This window comes from Danaus plexippus, assembly GCF_018135715.1.
Source record: "Danaus plexippus chromosome 3 unlocalized genomic scaffold, MEX_DaPlex mxdp_30, whole genome shotgun sequence".
In the NCBI taxonomy this organism is placed as follows: domain Eukaryota; kingdom Metazoa; phylum Arthropoda; class Insecta; order Lepidoptera; family Nymphalidae; genus Danaus; species Danaus plexippus.
This window is the reverse complement of record NW_026869845.1, coordinates 1,407,453-1,432,497: the sequence shown is the minus strand read 5'-3', so window position 1 is coordinate 1,432,497 and position 25,045 is coordinate 1,407,453. Positions and strand designations below refer to the sequence as shown.

At 32.6% G+C, this 25,045-nt stretch overlaps 4 protein-coding genes across 8 annotated transcripts in view; 2 read left to right on the top strand and 2 right to left on the bottom strand.

Moving 5' to 3' along the window:
- The window catches only part of LOC116768351 (uncharacterized), a 38,589-nt gene extending 35,821 nt beyond the window's left edge, over positions 1-2,768 (bottom strand). Inside the window, exon 1 of the mRNA XM_061526869.1 lies at positions 2,432-2,768. The gene's annotated coding sequence lies outside the window, so the exon portion shown is untranslated. The remainder of the gene's footprint in view (positions 1-2,431) is intronic.
- A 2,976-nt stretch (positions 2,769-5,744) lies between these two features.
- Positions 5,745-18,003, top strand: LOC116770198 (misshapen-like kinase 1). 4 transcript variants are annotated; one of them, XM_032661613.2, is made up of 22 exons: positions 5,745-6,038; positions 6,215-6,280; positions 6,743-6,950; positions 7,333-7,509; positions 8,194-8,425; positions 8,511-8,639; positions 8,799-9,029; positions 9,279-9,352; positions 9,442-9,526; positions 9,952-10,069; positions 10,520-10,540; positions 10,659-10,755; positions 10,833-10,962; positions 11,274-11,388; positions 12,259-13,191; positions 14,246-14,365; positions 15,535-15,736; positions 15,808-16,028; positions 16,110-16,300; positions 16,573-16,699; positions 16,776-16,910; positions 16,984-18,003. In XM_032661613.2, the coding sequence occupies exons 1-22, from the start codon at positions 5,973-5,975 to the stop codon at positions 17,230-17,232; spliced, it is 3,927 nt and encodes a 1,308-aa protein (XP_032517504.1). In that variant the 5' UTR covers positions 5,745-5,972; the 3' UTR covers positions 17,233-18,003. The 4 variants fall into 4 exon arrangements, with proteins under 4 accessions (XP_032517504.1, XP_032517470.1, XP_061382979.1 ...); XM_032661579.2 differs by having other exon boundaries at positions 15,361-15,736; XM_061526995.1 differs by lacking the exon at positions 12,259-13,191 and having other exon boundaries at positions 5,746-6,038.
- Positions 18,004-18,050: 47 nt separating this feature from the next.
- On the bottom strand, positions 18,051-18,864 carry LOC116765926 (p53 and DNA damage-regulated protein 1). Its single transcript, XM_032655579.2, has one exon. The coding sequence runs from the start codon at positions 18,619-18,621 to the stop codon at positions 18,226-18,228; it is 396 nt and encodes a 131-aa protein (XP_032511470.1). The 5' UTR covers positions 18,622-18,864; the 3' UTR covers positions 18,051-18,225.
- Positions 18,865-19,088: 224 nt separating this feature from the next.
- Positions 19,089-25,030, top strand: LOC116765837 (collagen alpha-1(III) chain-like). Of its 2 annotated transcripts, XM_032655466.2 has the most exons (10): positions 19,089-19,329; positions 19,462-19,652; positions 19,779-19,901; positions 20,490-20,691; positions 21,092-21,211; positions 21,409-21,480; positions 21,692-21,826; positions 21,901-22,037; positions 24,482-24,572; positions 24,791-25,030. In XM_032655466.2, the coding sequence occupies exons 1-9, from the start codon at positions 19,247-19,249 to the stop codon at positions 24,490-24,492; spliced, it is 1,074 nt and encodes a 357-aa protein (XP_032511357.1). In that variant the 5' UTR covers positions 19,089-19,246; the 3' UTR covers positions 24,493-24,572; positions 24,791-25,030. The 2 variants fall into 2 exon arrangements, with proteins under 2 accessions (XP_032511357.1, XP_032511349.1); XM_032655458.2 differs by lacking the exons at positions 24,482-24,572; positions 24,791-25,030 and adding an exon at positions 23,077-23,485 and having other exon boundaries at positions 19,090-19,329.
- Positions 25,031-25,045: the final 15 nt, after the last annotated feature.

The following is a 25,045-nucleotide window of genomic DNA, read 5'->3' as shown; positions in this document are numbered from 1 at the left end:
ACGGTTGGCCGAGTTCAAACCTTCCGCATAGGGTCAAGGCGGTCATTTCACTACAATTCGTCTATTTATCTACACCAATTAAACTTTTTAGATATTTAATGGAAATTTTTGCAACACAAAAACCCTTCCCAGTTTCCTCTTGTGTTGCTATATAGAATTTATAAGATTTATTCATAGAGATCGATTCGATATGTAAATCACTTAGCGCTTTCCGAGACCTATCTTGACATTTATATGAAACCTCAGGTATAGGATGGTAGACCGTGGGACAAATTACACGATGTCTTTGTATGGAGCGTTACGTAAGGCGAGCATGGTTCCATCGGCTCATGCTCATAGGATAATAGATATTATTGCAAGCCGCACGAACAATGCTTGTAACGCCCTAACCGCGCCCGCTGACTTTAATGGCATTTCTCTACTGCTAAAGGCGAATTCTTGGTAATATTACTAAAATGCTGCCTACGATATTGTTGGTGTTAGTAATGTGAAACTATATGTTGGTTTTTGCTATTTAAAAAACATATACACATTCAAAATGATATCATTGAATTTACTTGTAGTCTTGAATTGTAATTTCATGGATATCTAACCATCAAAATTATATGTTAATAAAAACCTAAATGTAATTAAAATTTACTATAAGTACATCAATAAAAGGATCCAATCACGATGTTAAACGATTTCCAGAACTTAACTGTTGCCATTACATTTTATAAAAGTCTAATAACAGCATAATATTGTGAAATCGTCGTTCGTTGATGTCCTCAGTGCTTGCAACATGTACTGAAAACCATTTAGCTCTCTAAGATCTTTATTGCTATTATAAACAAAGAGTTTTAATTTTCCTACAGTACATAATCCAATCATAATAACCATTTGTCATATATTCTAAGACCTATTAAAAATTATGATTGAAAATATTCAATATTATATTTATTAGTCTAAAAATGCTTGCATGTTTACATTTAAAATAAATAAATAACAGTGTAATTCAAGTGGGCTTTATGTTATTAAACCTACGCCTCCAGTACATTTCCATATCAAATTGATAAGGAACTTTGTTTATTGACATACAGCTTTCAATAATAATTTTAATAAATTGTATCTAGAACATAATAATGATGAGATATATTTGTCCGTCCAAAATGAATCAGATATCATTACCTACAGTTGTGTATTCTTACATGAAAAACAATGGATGCACTCACACTATCCGATATGATATAGTTCTGGTCGAATTACACTGCGCTGAAATATGGATACCATGTACAATTTTTGTTCAAAATATGAAAACGATATTAAATTCCTGTAACCAGACAAAGATATCATTTTAAAGTATAAAATAATTACGATATATTTGATATACTTATTTATTATAACGTCAGTTGTATTACAGTTGTGTGTGCTTTTCAAGTTTGGATAGTCAAATTACTTCCGTAGCGTGTGTAGTTTTTCATTCATAAATCTTTGTATATTACAGTATGAACATGGGTTATTAAACGAGAAACGGGAAATGGTTCGTATGAGTATTCAAACTTGTGGTAAGAATACATTTCTTAATATGTGGCATTTATACGTGCAGAATTATTTGTATACAGATAGAAAATGTTATAGTTGAATATTTATATTAAATTTATTAATTTTCAAAATCTGTTTTATATAACATTACAATAAACTGTGAAAGCGAATCATTTTTTTAAAAAGAACAGCAATTTTACAATCCTATTGTAATATAATAGTATATATAATTATGTGTTACTAAACGAAATTAAAATTCAAAAACATAGTCAATTAAATATATGTATGTGTTAGAATGTCTTAATCATTGTCGAAAACGCGGAAAGAATGATTGCCAAACGTGCGTTGCAACTTATTTAATGGCTGTATAAAATTCCAATGTCTGCAGATAAGTCCACCACATGGCTAAACCAAACTTGTTTTTATTCTAATACATAAAACCTTTTCACGTAGTCAATACTCGCTTAAAAAATCTTTGTGCTTGATATCAGCGTTAGAATCTCCGTATTAAAAGATGAAAAGTAGATTCTTGTAAGCAAAATTTATAAAAATTTCGGACAGCGTGTAACTGTAATTATAAGAATTCTTTTTATATAAAATTCGTCTTTCCCACGTTTCCGTTCCCTGTATTAGTTATAGAATTATAAATAAATTGTTCAAGTCTTTGGAAGGTTATTCTATTTATTTACTAAGTTTTTATAGCATATAAACATTAATTGAAAACAAAACACGTTTTACGATTTACAACTTATATTATAACTATAAAATACTTCTCATTTTTTTTATACGGCTGCATTAACATTAAGATTAGTCACGGCTAACTCTACCTAGCTACGTGGTACATGTAAATTCATGAAAACAGTTATAAAGTGTTTTGTTTTTGTTCTATTCTTATAATGCCAAAACTTACCTTAAAACAGACAAAGACGATCCAATAAAGAACCAGAGTTGAGATAAGCACTTCAGTGAATTAAGCACGAGTTGTAGCACTTCGTCTCTATGTGAGAGATCAATATATGTGGTGATTAGTCTTTAACACCCCTCGTAGAACACAAGATTTTCAATGGTACAGTCCTGGTAAGGTCCAGGTCCAGGTCCAGGTGGAAGGTTGCGAGGCCGGGCTACAGGGTGCCGGCGGCGGCGGGTGACGGTCGAACGTCCGGCCGCACAACGCGCCTTGCAACGGTAAACTGGCTGGCCGCGCCAACACAGCCTCTCCCTCGCTTGTATGAGTGCCACAACCTCCCTCCAAACAAATAGTACCGTACACCGCACTTCTGTCTTGGTAAGTTTTATTAGTGTTGCCGGCTGTGACTGTGTGTGCTATTACACGCACACATCTAAAACCAGCGACCCGATAAAGTCGTGTGGGTGTCGGAGTTGGTAAAGTACCTATGCGTGCTTTGATCTTACGATTAGGTATGCACGGCCGCGCAGCCGCACGTAGCACCGAGACTTTATTTTACTTGTCTATCTATATATAATAGTCAATAATTTAAGTTTGTTGTTTGTGCAACACATGTCTCTCTGCGATCTATAACTAGGCCATAAACGGCCTAGACTCGGTCGTGCCTTGTCGGTGAAGTACTTTTTGGTTATTATAACGTGTTCAGGCATACCAAGCGTATTGTTTAAGTTAACCTTTTATTTATCAACCTTCACCTACCAAAATTAGATCACGTACATAGATATTTCAATAAGGTCATGATTCATGATATAACATTCTGATGAACAACGTCTTTTCAACGATAGCCAATTGACAACTAAGGTTACCCTCGCGGTCCAGATTTGCAAGTCAGATTTCACAATTCATGCTCTAATGATAGCAGGCTACATTCATTTTATTCACTAATTCAATTTTTATACGAATTGAGAATGATTGACTATGTGTTCTTTATCTTTCAGAATTTAGGTCTTAATAATAACAAAATCTTAATTGTTCAAATAATCTAAATATTTTTTTATGAGTTTTCTTATGTGAAGTTTAAAAAAAACTTATAAGTATTTTTTAAAAAAAGCTTAATTAAATGTTGAACGTTAATGTCAAATATGAGAATACAAAACGAAATATTTAGAAATGATATAGGTGTCTATTCACAGTAAATCCACAGTTTAGGCGAGATGAGCATTCATATTTTTTATGATGGTTCTTATATTTTTTTTCTCCAAAGGACTAAACATAAAACTTCCGTAAATTGTTCATATTGCATACATATAACTTATTTTCAAATTTCCTTTATTACAAATATACACAAACGATTACATTTCGCAACCGATAGGTACAGAGATTTTTCCGTGGTTCTTTAAAGCAGAGTTTTTTAAATTATTTAAACAATTATTTCAAAATTATCAGAAGGCTAGAAAATATTATGCTCTTAATCTATTGTTTTATATCAGAACCATAAAATATAATTTGTGTGATTTGTTCTGCTTATACTTAAAGAATTAAATTAGCTCTATTTTCAGTGACGACTTATTGTTTACTTGCAAATATATAATGTTACTTAGTTAAAATAATTAGTTTAAAATAATTAAACGAAAGTATTTTTTTATGAAACACAGTCTTTTCTAATTTAATCTTATCTATTATATGGTTTTTGATATTGACGAGAAAAATTTTATCTCAGAATTATTTGATTCTTCAAGTAAAATCTCTTAATTATTTATTTATTCTTAGTTCTTTGGTTATTTATCCCGATTATACAAACCAGTCTGTTAAAGGTCTCGTAGAAAGAGTGAATCAGAAATTAAGATAAAACTTTTTTCTCCCCAATAAAATCTCACGTCAATGGAATCATTTTATCACCAGTTTAATTTGTTTATCCTGTGGATTTGATATTAAGAATCGCTTAATCTGATACAATGAAGTTAGCTCTTTTTTTAATGTTATAATTAATTATTCTTCAATAAACCGTTTTTTACACACTATTTTTTTTTTGATTCATAGCTGATAAATATACTTATTTTTTTTAATATCTAGAAGAATCTATTAGAAATACTATTACTTCATATACTCTATTACCTCATATCAAAAGGTCGCCTTCTTGGAAATAAATCGAAAATCAAATAGATAAGGTGGGAATTTATAATCTTAATTTGAATTTCTTCTGGAATTGACTAGAACAAATTCTTCATATAAGCAACTTTGATATCAAGAATTTCTTGATATCTTGACAAGAAACTGTGTAATTATAATTAAAAATGAATATATTTTACATTGCACTTAAAAGCTATAAAAATAATTTTGACATGTAGCTTTATCCTATTTATAAATTTAAATTTTAAATTGGTAATAAGTAGTGAAACAGTTTGTTGCCCACAGTAATATTCCTAAGAAAATTACAAGTTTAAGCTCTGTTTGCATTGACAAATTATATTATTCCATAATTTACATGACTTATATTATAATACCAAAGTATAAAATGAGTCACTTGTTTTTCTTTTATGAGGCACAATGTTATTTTAGATATGACAACATTTTAATCTCACCAATGCAATAAAAATAGAAAAATTATAAGATACCACATTGTAAGTTATTTACAACACAAATATTTAATAAGGTTTTAAGCGTTCTTCGTTAGACTTTAACAGGCAAGTTTTAAATAATATTCAATCATTTATCATACAATATTGATAGCCACTTCCTGAATTTTCTCAAAAACTATAATATTTAGTCAGTCAACTTTTTTTTTATTATTCAATCTCTTTTTATAGAATACCTACCTATGTGGTAATATTTAATTGACCCATTTAAACAATATTACTATTATAAAAAAATAAACAATCATTAATAGATTCTTTGTCTTTGAAAGGTATTATTCATTATATAGTTATAAACTCACAATGAAATTTTAAATTTGTAAGTACTTTAATTTGAAAGTGAAAATAAACTGTGTATTTTTTAAATTTTTAGACCCTTCAGTACTTATTTAATAACTGAATTTTAAATATTTCTACGATATATAGTAAATAGGTATGTTTTATTTTACTTTTCCCATTTAATATATTTTAAACGTTTAATATGTTTATACATAAGTACATTAATTAAAAAAAAACACAAAATGAATAAAAATATGTTTATCTCATGTTTATATAAGCTTCCCAATTGAACCAATTTCTATTATACATTTCATCAAAAGATAGAAGGTCTGAACTAGAGTTTTATAATCTATAGTAGAATAGGGTAGAAAAGATCATATTGGTAGAACGATGGCAGATACTGAGTTTAGCAACTGGCATCCCTGCCGGGTGTGTGTGCGGCATATAAATTGTGTATCTGTAATTTAGTGTAATTTTAATTGTAAACAATGTGTTTTATAAATAATTCGTATGTGCAAGAATAAAATCCTAAAAACATATAGTCCAATGTTGTAATTTAAGGTTTCTAATTTCCTTTGTAAATTGATGTGAGGTTCTCATGCTTTGTCTTCGTGTGTGACAATATACTCAAAATGGCGCATCAACTGGCACCGTCTGTAAATTGTTCATTGGACGACATTGACCTCAGTGCTCTGAAGGTAAACTTTTGAACTTCATAATTTTTAACCATCGCCGATAAAGCCATGTAGGACCAAGATCCTCTCAAAATACCCTCGAGTGCAATGATCTCACAGGGCGTGAATCATAGTTAAAGTTTCTATAGGGATTATAATTAGCTTTCATCTATACATTTCTTGTGTATACATAATTTCAGGACCCAGCTGGGATATTTGAACTCATAGAAGTTGTGGGCAATGGCACCTATGGACAAGTATACAAGGTATGTATAGTGTGCAGTAAATGTGTCCTAACATGTAATATTAGTTCTTAAGTTTTATGAAAACTATATAAATAATATATAGTGCACTATTGCATTACCAATGTTTGTAAAATTTCATTACTACTTTAGTTGTCTTTATCATTTAAGTGGTGTGATTAATGTCAATGAACATAATTAATTTTCATCTGCCTGTCAACAATAAAGCAGTGGCCTAATATTCTTCAACTGCTAGTGGGCACACTCATGGCCCTATGATTGGCATACTTTTATCTTTAATTAAAGCTACTCATTTTAATGTTGGCTGTATTTGAAATAAGGAAATACTGATAACAGGGGTGGTACAAAACAGAAACTAAATTATTAATAAACTTTATTGGATCTAAACATGTTGGATATATATATGTAATATACACTTTAAAACATAGTTAAAAAGATTTCTTTCACATATTCTTTTTTTTATAGGGACGCCACACAAAAACAGGACAACTTGCTGCCATCAAAGTTATGGACGTAACACAAGATGAAGAAGAAGAGATAAAGCTTGAAATCAATGTTTTAAAAAAGTACTCCACCCATCGCAACATTGCGACCTATTATGGTGCTTTTATCAAAAAAAGCCCTCCCGGTAAAGATGACCAGTTATGGCTGGTTATGGAATATTGTGGTGCTGGTAAGTTAAATCATATAAGTCAATTCAGTACATCTGAATACAAATATTAATTAACAATGTAATAATTATCTTATGATAATAATTGTATTCATATAAATATCAGAGCTTTTAAGTACTTGATGTATATAGTTCAATGACCTCTATCTGAAACAATATACCATCTCTAACATAATACAAACATTAGTTTACACTTTATGACATTTATTATTTATCTGTCATATTATTGTCATATCTTTTGGGCCCATAATGTTTAATGTAATATATTTTAAATACATGACTCAATTTTGTTGTCTCAAAGTGTAATGTGTTCTTATTATATTATTTAAGATTTTGAGAGTAAATAATGATGTATTGTTTCTATATGTACATTAACGTCTTTTAGGATCTGTAACTGATTTGGTGAAATCAACCAAAGGGCAGTCTTTGAAAGAGGAATGGATTTCCTATATATGCAGAGAAATCTTGAGAGGTCTCAGTCATTTACACTCAAACAAGGTTATACACCGAGACATCAAAGGGCAGAATGTGCTGCTTACGGACAACGCTGAAGTTAAATTAGGTAAGGCCAGAGATAATAATGATTAATTCTTATCAATTCAATATTTCAGTTGGCTTAAAAATATTTTATTGGTTAATATAACATATTCTGAGTGTGAATCATTACCTTATCATAATAAAAAATAACATTAATTTTTCTATTTTCCTGAAACCTGAATTATGCTCATTGCTCATTATTAGATAAAGTAGTGAAGTAGTGATGTGTATCTCTCAAGTGGTAAATTTTAATTATTTTGTTATAAATATTTTCTTTGATGTAAACAAGTATATGTATAATAATAAAATTACAATTACAAAGGTCATTCGCTTCTACTCTACTTACATTACAGCATTTGTTAAGCAAGTGCGAATTTATACTAAGGATAAAATCATGGGATTACAAATAATTATTATATTTCAGCTTTTTCAATACAATTTATTCATTTTCATCACATCAATACCTTTCCGAAATTATGATAGCAAAAGTTTTACATCATTGTAAATATAATGAAACACATCATTTGGAGATTTTATGTAGTTTTTAAAGTCCTATTCAAATGTTTATCTATTTTGAAAATTTTTTTTTTTTTTCATATTTAATGCAAAAATTAAGATTTCAAATTCACCAACATATATAAATAGAAAATAAATTGAATATTGTCTGCAAATGCATATTTAAAATCTGAATAATAATGTAATTTTCTAGTGGATTTTGGGGTATCCGCACAGTTGGATCGAACGATTGGTAGAAGGAATACGTTCATTGGTACACCGTATTGGATGGCGCCGGAAGTCATTGCTTGCGATGAGAACCCCGAAGCGACATACGACAATCGCTCTGACCTTTGGTCTCTTGGTATAACTGCTCTCGAAATGGCCGAAAGCCAACCGCCGTTATGTGATCTTCATCCCATGAGAGCTCTATTCCTTATTCCTAGGTATTATATTTTTTTTTTCAACATTTCTTACCCTGTATCCAGTGGTTTACATAGATGTATAACATTATAATGTTTATTTCTACAGAAATCCACCACCTCGCTTGAAGTCGAAGAGGTGGGCGAAAAAATTTCACAGCTTCATTGAGACTGTACTTGTGAAAGATTATCATCAGCGCCCCTACACTGAACAGCTATTAAAACATTCATTCATCAGGTATATAAGAACTATAATTAAAATGCATTTTTTTTTATTAAACTTACAAATAACATTAAGCATACAATTAAGTATAAATATTATATTATTATTTAATTTACAGTATATTTAATTTGAGGTAAATTATAAACTTGCTAATAAATTAATTGAATACTCCAGGGATCAGCCAACCGAGAGGCAGGTGAGGATACAGTTGAAGGATCATATAGACAGGTGTAAGAAGAGAAAGCAGGATAACTCGGTGCGTGAAGACTACAAGTACTCTGGCTCCGAGGGAGAGGAGGAGGATAATGCTGTTGCTGGAGAGCCGTCATCCATAGTACACAATGCAGCCGCACACCAGGGTGGTGATACGCTGAGGAGGAACTTCCAGCAGATACAGGAGGGACGGTAAGCAAATTATAATATCATTGGGTCTATCAGTGTATATGTAGTTGATTTTAATATGATTAATATGAATATAAAGCTTTATTAAAAGATAAGTACCTTTTTTGTTCTCATGAATTTTCGACATGAATCTATATGACTTTACTACATATTAATATAATACATTTTCAACTTTCAAACTTGCTTTTTTTTATAAATCACTACATTGCTGAGAAATGTTTTTTGTAATGGTGTTATTGTTGTAAATTGCAGAGCTAACGAGGCCCAGCAGCCACAGCCACCACCCAAGCGCAACAGTAAACGTGACGAACGTGAAGAAATTCCAGGTACGTTTAGTTACATCACATCTTCCTATCATATCATATCATAACAAGCATCCATTACTGATGAACGTCATAATTATAATAATTGTCAGAACCCGGCCCACCTGCGAGGCCGACAATTCCACAAAGACTGATCGTAGTGCCAGACCCACAGGCTCAACAACCAAATAGATATAGGTATGTAAAAAAAAATAAGCAACTTACTTAATTTTTAGTTGCTAATATAAGAAGATGTCACGTGGTGTGTCTAATTACAGTTTCATATTAACTCATATTAAATGATTAGTTATTTTTATCTCGTACTATCTGGATGCCACAATCAGTAGGTAAAATTATTTGTTAGTACTATTCCAACATCTTATATTATATTCCTTCAAAAGTACCATTCGATTCTACATTTTGCGTGTTTAGTCTGGCTTAGTGACTAGTATGTTTTTGTTAAAATCTAACGATAAATATGTAATATAAATATTCGTCTTAAAATTATATACATATGTAGATGGACTAAGCGGAGGTCGGCTTGATATAACATGATTAATAATTGTGTTTATTTCAATGCACATTATTTTATGGTTATATAAGAATGCTTTATAAATTCCCAGACCATTGCCTCCGACCCCTAAGTCGTCGGGCTCCTCTAACAGCTCGGGTTCCAACAACGGCACGCCCCCGGCCGGACCGCAGCCTCCGCAGCGTGGATCGCAACACTTCAAGCCCATGGTGAGATTTATGCTATATATATATCTTCTATTTCAGTAAATGTTAAGAATTATAAAATTATATATTTTTTCCAGCGTCGAATAAAAAAAACACCCGTCTATTACTTTCATATAGGGTAATACATGTATCGTATTCTGTACAATCATAATATGTAATGATATACCTTGATGTTTTTTCCGTATTTCTATTACATATATATTTTTTATGTTTCTATGTGAATATATAACGTTACTATACTCTCGATTAGTTTAATACTTACGATTATCGTGACTATTGGTATAGTTTTATTTAAAAGCTTCCATGGAATCATTGAAAACGTATCAATATTATGTAGAGTGCGATGCATGAATCTAGGATGTTATATAATTTTTTTGTATGTGAATTTATTTTATTTTATTGGCTTGTGTTTTTGTTTTCATGTCACGCTGTTTTTCTTTGCACATGACGCAGATACCGCCGCGACGGCCGGAGGTGGGTTGACGTTGGCTTTTTATATTTAACAAACATATTTATACATATTCAGAGTGTATATCGGAATAGTATATATTGTTAAAATATATAATGCTGAGGTTTTTTATATAACCAACAGGATCTAGATAAACTGGCTGCGCAACTGAATGAATTGGGTGTGGTATCAGGCAATGAACCACCGAATAGGCCTCCGAGGGCGCCGACTAACGGACAAGGTAATTAATTATTTATACATGAATTATTATTAGCTTCTATTTTACTTTCTAATACATAAAATGTTACTTTTGCAAAGGTCCTCCAGTGGAGAGGAATACACAGGAACCTACTTTCGAAGAATCCGAAAGTGACTCCGAGGCCGAGGAGAGCGGAGGGAGAGTTCGCAACGACGGAACATTACTGGCCAGCGACCCTCCGAAACCGCTGTGAGATTAAATTATAATAACATGTGCTATGAAACTTATATTTTCAACGTTACAGCAACATTGATATAAATAATGGATTTAAATTCAAATAGAGCACGTAGAATGAAAATCGTTAATTTTTTTTAATTTCCACATTTCTGTTATTTGAACATTTAGTTATTTAATTCATGTTCTCTGAATATAACAGATCATCTTCGATACTAATAATGTGTATTTTTTCCTTATTATTTTTGTTTGCATTTTATATTTTTCGTTTGTTTCGGTTTCGTTTTCGTTTCCGTTCCGCTTGTCAGTCCCGAGTTTTGCTATAGGCCGGGTTTGAGCGCTGTATCAGAGGACGGATGCGGAGGCTGTGCGCCCACTCGTCCTCTACCACCGACGCCGGACGATGACGATCCACACGCAGATCGCACACTCGTCAAGCGGGTAAGTTTCGTGGTAGGAAGGAATGGGCTAAACACGAGCTATGCATTCATCTACTATTATATGTTCTATACGTTTCTTGTTCCATACGTGTATATGGAATTAGAAGCGTTTGATCACGTTTGACGTGTTGATATTGAGTATAAGATGTGAATTATGAGGCTTCTTGAGTAACGCTCAAATGTGATAATTATTTAGTATTGTTTTTGAAGTTATTCGTATACGGTGAAGAATTTAAAGACATCGCTTCACCATCAGTTCATTGAACATTAAATTCACATTTAAATAAAACAGTTAAAAAGGTAACGACATATCCACAACCTATATACTTGTTTCCTCATTTGTATATAATTACTCCTTTTTTAATTATTCCATCATTGTTTTTATAGCAGCAGTCATTGTAAAAAAAATCTGTTTTAATATACTCTGTCAATTTGTCAAACTGGTTTAAATGTTAAACGACTAATGTCAGAGACACTTATTCATTTACTATATAAGAGAAGATAATTAAAACGTGCCCCTGGTCTTAGTCGTCTATAAGTATATAAGTAAATATAGCCAAGATGATATTGAAAACTACGTTTATTTCATGCCATTCCGCTCATGTTACTGCTAATTTGTGTTAACATTTCGCTATTATTTAATGGAAAATGTTTTGTATCTTATGTTTTTTTTTTTAAAGCATTTCCTACACATTTTAAGCTGAAAAAGTGTTTACATATAATACCTTCGTTTATATAACAGCAATGTTCGTATTTTTCACGCCAAAGTAAGATTAGTGAGCACTAACTACAATAAATAATACTTGATGTTGTAACTTAGAATTTGTTTTATATTGATGTGTACTTTTTGCACTGTTGTTTATAACATCAGAGGGAGACTGAGAAAGATAAAATACAAACGGAGGTCGATGAGGTCGTTCTGCTGAAGGACTGGGACTTTGCCAGATTTTTCCCATCGAAAAGTACTGAGCTAAAAGAAGAAAAAAAAGATCTAACAAAAGACTCTGAACAAAAACGGATGCAACTACAGCGACAATCTAGAATTGAAATGGAGGATGCGTGGGTGAAGTACAAAGGTATAGCGACACCGCCGGCCCGTCATAAACAAATACAACAGAAACCGATAGAAAAAACCACTCAAGATAAACTATCAGACATCATGAAGTACAAAAAGGAGCAAGATGATACTCCAAATAGATTCTTTAGAGGTTTCCGGCGAGAGAACTCTGACCTCTTCCCCTTGTCAAGCACCCGACACTCTGCGTTTTATTTGCCAAAACACGATAATCATAATGAAGCCAACAAACAACTAAGGTCCAGCGGTATTTTCAATCATTCCCGTAAACAATCAAACAAACCACAGACCTCAGGCGAACCTGTACTAACAGACTTCATAAAGATGAATGACAGCTTAAAGATGGCCAAAAAGAACGAAATCAAGATAGCAGACAAGAAAACCTCTGATAGGAAATCACCGCCGACCAATCCGATAGAGGCCTTAAAGAACGTGGCCGTGTTGTTGAGACAGGACAGTGAGAACAACAGCACAAGTCGGCAGAGCAGCATTAACAGTGACTCGCCGGCGACCAGCATTTGTTTCAGCAGCGGTGCCTCCTTCGAAAAACAAGGCACGCTGGATCTAACTGCCAACACGCTGGACAAAAAAGACATGTCAGACAATAACATAGTTAGACCGCGCAGAGAAAAGACTGAATCAGATATCATATTCAGAAGAAATTCACAATTTAATAGGCACACAGAGCTATTATCAAGTGGGCAGGAAGCGGTAATCGCACAGGAACAGGTAAATGCTCACTGCTCGGGATAGTTTGATATATTTACTTACATTTGGTACAAGGGTTTCTAATCCACACCTAACATTGTAGACTTATTAAAACTAACATGGTGATGCTGTTGTATTTTACGTATTTAAGAAGCTGTGGTTTGTTGCTATTTTGGTGGAAAATAATTTTGGGTATGGTTTTAGTCTTGGAGCATTGTAACTGTTTTGTTTTAATTTAAATATTAACTACGAATATAGTACCGAAGTAGAGTTTAGTTTGATCTGTTATGTGAATACTTAAGTTTGCTCACACGTCTTACGTTCTGGCGTGACAGATTATATATAATAATATATTATATTAGAATCAAAATGTGGTTCAGTGAGATGTATCTTTATGTTTATCTATGTAGATTATTCAATGACGCTGTTATACATATCTAACAATGGCTGGTAGTTAGTACTGTGGTCTAACAACATAACTAATTAACATTCATCAACTAATAATATATCACCTCATCCGTGCGCGAGTACCGACTTCCTGCCAACGGAACGCAGTTCAAAGATTACATTGTGCCGTACGCAAATATAATTAACAATGTCGGCAATGAAATCCTAACGAAATCTCACCGAAGCTGTGGAACATACAACATTTGTTCTATGAATGTGTTTTAAACTGCATGTTATGCCGTGTTTGTGTTTGTCACGCTACGCTGTTGCAACGTTAAACCAATAACAAGCATATATCACACACGTACCATGTCATTAGTTGACAGCTCTCAGGGAAATTGTTCATTAATTCATCGTGAAAATCTTATTATACTATATAATCGTTGTATTTTATATTGACAGCTTTTGCCATGGTGTGGTGTTTATGTAATAATTATATGATGAAATATTACGTATAATGTAATTTGTTACAATTTAAAAAATAAATAGTACCGACATTTATTTAGTATATAGAAATGTAATTTATATTACGAACTTCACTATTTTATATATATATCATACAATGGGACGTACCAAAAATTGGTTGCAGGATATTTATTATAAAATCATTGTGTGGAATTATCTGTAGGGCCGTTCAAGTGGCAATGAAGGCAGTGGTTCTCGCACCAGCTCGGTGCTGCCTGATCTTCTCTCTCAAGCCGGACAGCCGACTACTCCTCCGCGCCACGATAAATCAACAAGCGAAGAGGTAATTATAAACGTTCATTCATTCACTCTTAGCCTCAAAATATTTTGTAAGCTGTTCGAATCAATTATACGGACGATTCACATTAATTACATTGCCCCTTTTCACTAAATCCGTGCTTAAGTGACTTACGATTATTTATATGTACAACAACATGGGACTCATGGCCTTTGAACATTTATACAGACATTAAAAATAAAACATATACTTTATTGCTACACTGAACATAATTATAAGACTAATTCTATACACAATTCATAATATCGTCAAGGGTCCCATTAATCGCAATAGGTATATTGCAAAGCTTCTAGTATATAGTATTAATGTGATAATGGTTGTCAATCATGCAAAACACCCTGGAGCTGGTCCGCGACCGGTTTGCAGACTGCTGTTATCACGACGTAAGTAAAGAATGCTTAAAGCGTATCATATAGAATGTCAATAGATTCACTTCTTCTCTATGTATGCATTCTAGCTTACATGTGTATTCATATGCTGCGTCATTCTTAGCCTTGACAGTATTCAGTAGTTTAAAGGAGTTTACATGTGTAGCTTCATTAATATCTGCAAATGTATAGGAAAATAGCGTACTTGATGGTGAATTTCGAGGGTTCCGTGATTAATTTTGTGTCAAATCTATGTGAATGCAAAATAAAGTTAAGCGAATCTTGTACACTATAAGTAAAACAACTTAATTTCAACGAAAATGATTCCATATAACATACAAAACAATAAATAACGTCTTGTAACATAAACCATTCTAAGCGATCATTCTAAAGTTTTCCTAGTTATTTCATGAGTTGCCTGAATTGTTATGAATCGTTCACAAAAAAGCAAACTCTTTAAACGCATAGACATCAACCAGCAAATAATTTTCCGATCATACTGAGATGAAAACTAATAAATGGGAGATGGAATTTATTTATGACTAACAATTTGTATAGACGGAAACGATACAATGCCGACATAAAAATTGAACGGGTTTAATTCTTTTACAGTATAGGCAGGCGATCGCTGGAGGCGCTCCCGTCCATCATCACCACCACCCCCCCTCCTCGGTCCAATCGACCCCTTCTAAGTCCTTCATCGCCGGCTCTTCCCCTCACCCCCTCCAACACTCCCCCTCCAACTCATCGGTCGGCTCGCAGCAACAGTTCCTTCCATTGCAACAGAAGCAGCGGTCGTTTATAACATTCGGCTTCGGTGCGGGCTCTACCGGCAGCGGCACCGGCGGTTCCGGCAACGCCTCACGCCGTGAAAGCCACGTGAATGTCAACGTGACGCCGACAGGACACGACCTCTCCTCTGATACCCCCGAGATTAGGAAATATAAGAAGAGATTCAATTCTGAGATTTTGTGCGCGGCACTGTGGGGTACGATATTCATGTTATTACATTATATTTTACATTGAAAGTGTTTTACATTTGTTAAATTTAATTTCCAGGAGTAAATCTTCTCATCGGCACCGAAAACGGTTTGATGCTGCTGGATCGTTCCGGCCAAGGAAAGGTGTATCAGTTGATCTCAAGACGCCGCTTCCAACAGATGGAAGTGCTAGAAGGCCAAAATATACTCGTCACTGTTTCTGGAAAAAAGAACCGCGTTCGTGTCTACTACTTGAGCTGGTTAAAATCAAAGATTTTGCGTACTGATGGCTTAAGCGACGTAAGCGTTTTTACTTAAAACCGTCGATATAACTTAATATTTCTAGGTTAATGGGAATTGACACATTTATTCTGCTTATAGCAAGTTGAACGGAGGAATGGCTGGATTAACGTAGGAGAATTACAGGGCGCCGTTCATTTCCGTATAGTGAAGTATGAGCGCATCAAGTTCCTCGTGATCGCTCTTAAAGACTCCATCGAGATCTATGCGTGGGCTCCCAAACCATATCACAAATTTATGGCCTTTAAAAGTTTTGGGGACTTGCAACATAGGTAAAGTGTGACATTTATGTACCTTATATTCCATAACCATATTGCAACAAATGATATATCTGTATACACTTAAGACATTAAATGTGGTGATCGTGTCCCGATGACGTCCTCTTTGACATCTAAATATCTTTAAACGAAAGGAGACAAAACGAATACTATTGGTATAGAAAGAACAATTAGGTGCTATAGCATACCACACCCGCAATCCCCGAAATACAAAAGCATATCCTACTTTGTCTTTGTAATTATTGTAATTAAATGTTCTTTTCCAGACCTCTACTAGTTGACCTAACTATCGAGGAAGGTACAAGACTGAAAGTAATTTACGGTTCAGCGGACGGTTTCCACGCTGTTGATCTCGATACTGCCAGTGTATATGATATTTATATTCCAAAGCATGTGAGTTATATAGTATATTTTTTAAACTCTTGTTAAAGAAATTATCATCTAATTAAATCGTTCATCATTTTTTCAGACGCAAGGAGCAATTGTTCCGCATTGCATAGTACCATTGCCTAATTCAAATGGTGTCCAACTATTGTTATGCTATGATAATGAAGGCGTATACGTAAATACTTATGGTAGGGTTAGCAAAAATATAGTTCTGCAGGTATGTAAAAGTCAATTAATTTGCTTTTGAATATACATAAATCCATCAACTAATAAACGAATAACATTTACAGTGGGGCGAGATGCCTACTTCGGTCGCCTACATAGGAACTGGCCAAATAATGGGTTGGGGCAATAAAGCCATTGAAATACGATCCGTAGAGAGTGGGCATCTTGACGGTGTGTTTATGCACAAAAAAGCCCAACGTCTCAAGTTTTTATGTGAACGTAATGACAAGGTATTCTTCTCATCGGCAAAAGGTGGCTCGTCCTGTCAAATATATTTTATGACATTGAATAAACCTGGAATGGCGAATTGGTAGTGGAAAACTTAGACGGGGCGAAACCCCACCACAATAAATTTACTACGACACACGCCATTGTCATGCTAGTATTCTATTCAACGAAACAAAAAAAAAATCAATCATGTGCTTTGGCCATTCGGAATTACAAGACTTGTGATAATGACAGAATAATATGTGCTCAAAAGACTATCCACAAAATATTACAATTTACAATTTCGTATTTGAGGTTCTTTATCAGAAAAAGTGGCATTTTGTACTGAATACTATAACTTCATTACAAGCTACTAAGGAATATATATTATTAAGCAATAATCTATAGGATAAATGTTTTGATATTGACAATTATTAATAAGTAAGTTAATAATGCTTAGGTTTTATTTTGCAGGTGTTAATTTCTGTAAGAAAATGTAATTCAAATCAAACTATCAATGAATATTATGCCATATTATATTGTTTTTTAATGTTAAGCTAGTTGGTTGATGATTATAATTGGACAAACTTGTGTTTATTTAAAACAAATTACACATTTGATAAAATAATATTAACTCAATATGTAACTCACACAAATAACCCATTTAGATACTGTAAAATAATTACACTATTATATTCACATAAGAAATTGGCACTTAGAAACATCACTTTGTATGATAATTATCACACCAAACAGCTACTATAATTTTATTAATGGATAAATCCTAAAAATTTGGTACTATTTATTATTTATTTGTTATGTACTATATTATTTACATGTATAAAGGTGTAACTGTGCATATTGAAAATTATTATATATTTGATGACTTTTTATTTGAAATACCTTAGCCCAATAAAATACAAAATATTATTTTGTTTTCTTTATTATAAACTTAAAAGTGAAATATTAACATGCTAAATTATTTTCTAAATCAACTTTTTAATTGCTTCCTATTTCACATCTCAGAACAAAGCATACACCAAGTGTTAATACTACATGCCAGCTGAAAGAACATATTAAATGCACAAAATGTATTAATTTCATCGCGGAATCAAACCAGCACTTGATAAGCCTCGAGTTTCTTTATTAGACATTGGAACCAACATTAACCCTGGCACTGGAGGCTGAATTTCCAAGTCCCTTAAATCATTCACTTTAATTTTTAAATTACTCCTTAGCTTGTTTATATCTATGTTCAATTGCTTTTGGTCAGTCTCTAGTAATGTTTTGGCTGAATCTACATTGTGCTTGACAAGAACAGAACCGACTGTAACCCAACATTTTGTTTGTCCCGATTTTATGAGATCTCTCAAAGCCTCTCGATTCTGGTTTCTTCTTTTATCAATCATAATTATTTCTTGTTTGTCATTTATTATTTCTTCAGCTAATTTCTCCACTGAGACCAAATATTTCAAAATCTTGGCCTGATCCTCCATTCTTGGAATGTATTACTTTATCTTGTTTTATAATGTACACAAAATTCTTTAATAACGTATCGTAAAAATAAGAAATGGCACTTTCCAAACATATAGTTGTTGAGATAGTCACCAAATAAAACAATTGTTATATACACACCCAAAAATATTTAATCTCTCATTTTCAAGAATAAACCTATGTAATAAATAATATAATATTACAACTCCCAGGTATTTTATTTGAGCATTTGCGATCGAACTGTCATAACTATTTTGTTGTAACCACATTACAAAATAATAGTTTCTAAAATAAATATTTTAATTCAAATTCTGTTTATTTGTTTCATACTCTAAATAAAGTAACTTGGAATTTTATGTATGTAGTATTAAAATATATTTTTAATTTATATATATTAAAGCTAAATATGTCTTAAATTTAGTCTGTCGCCTCTTTCAATCTCTCTAATCTGTTGACTTCCCGCTCGCGTCGGCTCCCGCCATTTTGATTAAGTTTGTTCGCACAATAAGTACTCTATAGAAAAGCAGCAGTACTGTAAAATAATAATCCCATTTATCATGGAATAACGTTTTTATTATTATAATTTTTATCACATTAGATATATCCTAGATACATTAATTTGGCATCATGGATGGTCCGAATCGCGGGTTCCGAGGAGGTCGCGGCGGACCTGGGCCTCGCGGTCGTGGTGGTTTCGATATGCGTGGAAGGTATGATTTTGCTAAAGATTAGTGCCTTTTCATTCGTTATTTACAGTTATTAGATTAAGTATCTCTATTAAAACCTACGTTTTGTCAAAGTTAGGCTAGGTTATGTCTTTTTAAGTTAGTGATTGTTTTTAGGGTTGGATTAGGTTTACGTGGACGTGGAGGTCCTTTCCGAGGTATGCCACCTCTACGTGGTGGACCCCGTGGATTTCGAGGAGGACCGATGCGTGGCGGCGGCGATGATCGTGGAGGTCGCTTTCCTCCAGGCCCTCAAGGCCCCGGTCCTCACCCAGTACCTACTATTGAGTCACGTGGGCCACCTCAAAGTAATAATTATAATTTTTGTTTATATAACTTAAACTTAAATCTATATATTCTTATATATGTACTTTATTTATTCCTGATATTATAATGCTGCACGTAGCATTAAATTCAATGTAATTTTTTAACAGGAGGTGGTTTTAACAATAACAGAGGAGGTCCGGGTGGTATGAGAGGTCGTGGTGGTAGGGGTCGTGGAGACTTTGGTCCTCGCAATGACAGAGGTGGTGGACGAGGGGGCATGCTGATGAGAGGTAGGAACAATTTTACACTATAAATGTATATATGAGAAGATGACTTTTATTACATGATATATAAAAAGGGATTTTTCCAAACGATATAGAATTGCAAAAAATCATATTTTTTTTTTGACTAATTGAGCAAACTAGTGAATTATTTCGTGCTGATAAGTGAAATGGATTTAGCTGAATGTAATTATTAAGATACGACAGATAACCTAGGCTGGATTACCTTTATTTGATTAAAAAATGGATAAAACACATTTTGCATGACCAGCATTGACAAAACATGATTTGAATTGAAAAGTCATTGAAGTCCACTGACCTGGTTTTGAGTGTTTGGACCAAACCTTTTATAGGAAATTCAGACAAAAAGGTATACTTCAATTGAACCTTTTTTCTGCGAAACAAACTTTCCACAGATAAGAGAAAGATGGCATTGACAGCTCATTTTTTATATTTTTGTGACAAACTATATTTTAAAAGTTACCTCCTCATATATATATATATATATACAAACATGTATTGTAATAACAATTTCAAGAAGACTTGTAAATCTGTTTTGTATATGTAATTGAAATCATTTCTCAATTTGTGTATTAGGTCGAGGACCCAGAGGTGGGCATGGGCCACCAGGCGGTCCATCTCCTCATGGGCCACCTGCACCTGTTGGGCCACCAAATATTCCACCTCGTCAAGTTCCAGTACCTCATCAGCCAGCTGGTCCGGGACCACAAGGACCTCCATTCAAGAGAGGAGGTGGTCCTTTACATGGGCCTGTAGGTGGACCCCCTAAACGTGCTAGGTATGTAAGAAGGTTTATCACTTATGCTAGTAGACAGTATAAAACTATTACATTAGTATTAAAACACAAATATTACATGTGAGACCAACCCATAATGTTACATTTGTAGTATTGTGTAAAAATGAGCTTATTAATACCAACTTAGTATACAATTTATTTGTAATTACTGTAAATTAATGTACCCTATCTATTGTATATAATTAAAATTCCAATGTCTTACATCTACATACTAAATCACATAAAATTTTTATTACTGATACTTTTACATAGTATATTAAGGTCATATATACAGGTTGTATAATGATTGACATAAACTTAAATTATTTAAAGAATATCACACTGTAAATGTTCAAAGTAAGAAGCAGGGCAAGAGAGTAATATTTATATATATACATTTTAGATTTGATGGGCCAAGAGGTGGTGGTGGAGGTGGAGGTGGAAGGCCACCTCCAAACAATGGGTACCAACCACCCGCCCCACAACATAATGCACCACCGTCTAATGGATATGGACCTCCTTCGTAAGTAGATTCTTAGTTCAAACAATGTCCTATAGCACCAAAAAGATTGCTTTACTGAATATGATGATCCATATACACGATAGGAATGTGCCGTCTGATACATACATGACGCTAAAATATATCTGAAAAATTCACCATTACAATATGCCGTAGCTATAGTAAAAACCTCTAGTTTTTAACACATAATTTATTTTTAGGCACACAGGCTATCAGCCATATGAACCACCTGCAGCAGAACCTTATGCTCCACCTTCTTATAATACTTCAAGGTAAGTAAAAGTCATAAGAGAGAACCTATAATAATCTCTTATATTTCCTTTCAACTATTTTTTTTAAGTTAACATGATGAAACTATGTTGCATGATAGGAATTGCCGTCTGATACTTAGATGCAGATAATTAACTTCTGATAATCATTTAATAATGAACAACTCCCTTATAATAATTTTGCAATATGATAAAACATTGGCATTTGTTTTAGCTCATATCAAAGCAACAACTATTCATCACAACCTCCAGCCCAGTCTAACTCGGGCTATAACTCTGGTGGATATGGTGGTTCCTCGAGTTATGGTTATTCCACTGGCGGGCAAGGTTATGAGAACGAGGGTTACAGGTAAAATCTGGTTAATCAATATACTTAAGTACTTATATTTTGTTACAAACGATAATTATGAATTTTATGTTTAGTAATAACCAAAGCGGCGCAGGAGATGCTGGTTATGGTCCAGCCGAGCCTAACTACGGTGGTCCCACACCAAACTACGACTCATACTCACAGCCTTCATACAACACCTACCAGCAACCACAGTACAACAACAACTATGGTAAGTACAAGAAATACTAACAAAAACCCTGTGGAGATAGGAGCTAGATTATAGAAGTTAACTATAGATGTCTTCCTCTCTTCTCAAGAAAGGTGTAGTAGAATATGTCAATATAAAAAAGTTGTTGCAGTTCACCATCACTTAGGAAAGTTGTAAGGCATATAGTAGGTGTAAGCATTTTGTAACTTATAAAACAAATTTTTAGGAGTTGGTTCAACACGATTCTGTAAATAAATAATATTAAAGTGTAAAAAACACTTGAAACAACTCCTTTAGATCTCTAATGTTTACTGAGATTATTAAGGAAATTTTTTAAAATGTACTAAAATAATTATAAATTGTTAATAATCAAGGAATTTATAAATGATTATATTTCAAAACCACACCTCACTAAATAAATGGCTTTTATGAAATGGAAATGCTGCAAATACGTTTATAAATAATTAAGAACAATAAATGGCCTGAATCTACCGCAGATGATTGTTACGAGTACAAAAAAAATGTGTTCATATATCAGTACTTAATATACTCTGTTAGAAATAAGTTGAACAACCTGGAAATATAATAACTTGATATAGTTACGTTTTATACTTGGAATGATACTAAAATTATTTATTAATAATTTGAAAGAAATATTAAATTGGTCACAATAGATAAAATGTCAAATGTTAGTAACAGTCTTTACAATATTACATGTGTAAAATTTGTATAATTAATGCTTCTCTACTCTATAAGCTGCGATACCATTAAATCAGTATGGGATTTGTTAATATATAATAATTAAAAATGCAATTTTTTAATGACTATATTGTCTGTAGGTTAGTTTATTTTGTATATACAGATATATAAATGAACCTTGTCTATGATACTGCTTTGGCTCAATGATAATTGAAAGTGGATATTAATAATTACACTAACATATAAAGTGCTGACTTCAACATGAACGAATTCAATATAACCATAATGAAGAGAAACAGATCTCATAATGACATAGGTGAATATTGGGAAAGGCATCAAAATATCTATGTTTGTATTACAGGCAGTTGGTGATCTCTAAGAAAAAACTATGAACAGCTAGCTATATGAAACTCTAAATATTTGTAGCTGGATCAATTATTCGAAGCATATTCAATGAATGCATTATGTTTTAATTTATTATGTCATAATTAGGTAAAAATTAGGTTATTTTTTAGACATATTGACTAAATATAATGACGATGTTACAGACAACCCAAGTCACAGATTTTTATATAATACTAAGCATTTTAATAATTTTTTTTGTGCAAATACTGTTTCATTTTCAAGTCACAATATAAATTATTTTAATAATATAATAATACATAATGTATTGAGAGGTGATTTGTAAGTAAATGGTACAAGTAGGTACCACCATATTTAGATTTTAAGAACTCCAATTTCGTATTGATAATAAAAACAATGGAAGCAAATTGTGTATAATTTATTTAATGTTTTCAAAAACAAAGGTAACCTTTGCATGGCAATTCAAATTTTTTGGTAATTGTCTAGAAGCTTAGGCGTCAATATACAAAAATATATTTGCCATGGAAATTAAATGATTACAAAATATCGTACAAGAATTTAATACCAGTCGAGTTTCAATGGTTATTATATTTAATAATTGTTTATTTTCATTTAACTCTGGACATTAGTCAAAAGTTGTTTCTAAAGGTTTGACATGCTACAATACAGCATGCCACGGTTTAGGTTGGTACAGAAGGAAAATATTTTTTCTATAATAAATAATAACTTAATGTTGACAAAGTCTTAGCGCAATCATCATGAGCAGCACCAGAATGATTTTACAAGCGTAGTTATGACTACCGATTTAAGGATAACAATTATTTGAGCAGTTACAAGGTAATTCATATTTAATAATATTATCCACTAGAAATCATTTTAAGTTGTAAAATGTACTAAATGTACAATAAGTAGTTGATAAATAAATAACATAACGAACACATGTTTTCTTTTAGAAAGTAAACAGATTTGGTTAATTATTGTATGTATTCGGTGTTCACACACCAGCAAAATATAGTGTGGCGATAAATGTATATTTCGTAAGTTCTTAAGGGAATAGGGAATTTATTAAGACTACTATACTTATATTTTAATAATTGTTCCAACAATGCAGTTGATAACGAAGGCGAAATGATAAATAAAATTTATGACCTGGATATTATGGTAATAAACTAAATCGTTGTAACAATGCTATATGACCAAGAAGTAACCGCAATGAAAGATCATTGTCTATCATATATGTATACTAAAATTGAGACCTAGCAAACTTATAGAGCCATGTACTATAATATAAACCTGTATAAATATTGGTTATTGATAGTAACGGAGTTAGTATGTTATAGGAAGAATATGTGAGATATTGTTGATAACTATTTATTTATACTAATATTGATTCTGCCTTCCAGATATGGGTTGAATGATTATTATGAAAACTTGTATGTACTCCGCTTGCGCGCAGCAGTTCATGCTGCGAGTTAATGATGGTGAATTTAGCAGGTTGGTTTTTGCATTTTCTTATTGTATTTACAATATAACATTTTGCCTAATTCATTTATTTTATATACACAATACATTTATGTTTCTGTTATTTTGTAATTGTTGTAGTCACTAATGGGTGTGGTTTTATTGCTATTATTTCTGTAGTCTTTCACACCAGATTCCTACACAATTATTAAGTTTTATTTTATAAATAAATGTTTTTTTTTTGTTTACAGATTGACTATGTGTGGGAGATAAAAGAATCAGTTGTTGACCTACTATACCTTCAACTACTTTTTAGAAAACATAATTTGAATTTTCAGTATATCTGTTAAATATTTTTTATATGCTCCGACTTGAGTAACATATTATTACTCTCAGCATTTCAAGTTATTCAGATGCAAATAACAATGTATGTCCTTTTTTAATTCTGGGCTCCAATAACTTGTATTTTTAATAAAATGTACTGGAGAATTTGTGTGTGTTTTTAT